We start from the raw sequence: 707 nt of genomic DNA on the forward strand, positions 1-707 counted from the left end.
TGTGATCTGTCTGTTAGGGGATGGTGTGATCAGTCTGTTAGGTGATGGTGTGATCTATCAGTTCAGTGATGGTGTAATCTGTCTGTTAGGTGATGGTGTGATCTGGCAGTGAGGTGATGATGTGATCTGGCAGTGAGATGATGGTGTGATCTGTCTGTTTGGGGATGGTGTGATCTGTCTGTTAGGTGATGGTGTGATCTGTCTGTTAGGTGATGGTGTGATCTGTCTGTTAGGTGATGGTGTGATCTGGCAGTGAGGTGATAGTGTGATATGGCAGTGAGGTGATAGTGTGATATGGCAGTGAGGTGATGGTGATGATGTCACCACCCTCCATTTGGTGATCTGATGTGGTCATCCTCCATTTTTGCATCGTGACCTCACCTTTGAACCCTAACCAGGCTGAGTGAGTGTGACGAGCAGCTACCTCTGGGTGGGAAGAGACATGCCTTATGCCTGTACCCTTCGTGCTGGTGGAGGTCTCACCCACTGACTGATTATAAAAAGCATGAAAGCAAGAAACGAGGTACCCCGCACTCACCAGGGTGTGTAGGAGGCTGCTATGAAGAAGTAGATGACCATCCGGTCGGACATATGCAGGCAGTGTTCCACCATCCTAGGACAGAGAGGCCAGTGATTACAGCCTTGGACAAGGACAGGTGGTGGAACTCTGAGCCAGGCCGCAGACAAACCCCCACCGGGTGGTGGTG

The 707-nt window shown here is 50.8% G+C and overlaps 1 protein-coding gene across 1 annotated transcript in view; it reads right to left on the reverse strand.

The window, feature by feature from the left end:
- The window catches only part of MMD2 (monocyte to macrophage differentiation associated 2), a 17,099-nt gene that overhangs the window by 6,292 nt on the left and 10,100 nt on the right, over positions 1–707 (reverse strand). Inside the window, exon 3 of the mRNA XM_030888630.2 lies at positions 539–613. Within this exon, the coding sequence (XP_030744490.2) occupies positions 539–613 (75 nt within the window). The remainder of the gene's footprint in view (positions 1–538; positions 614–707) is intronic.

This window comes from Echinops telfairi, unplaced genomic scaffold (assembly GCF_000313985.2).
Source record: "Echinops telfairi isolate 266 unplaced genomic scaffold, ASM31398v2 ScPeMD7_5;HRSCAF=22, whole genome shotgun sequence".
Lineage (NCBI taxonomy): Eukaryota > Metazoa > Chordata > Mammalia > Afrosoricida > Tenrecidae > Echinops > Echinops telfairi.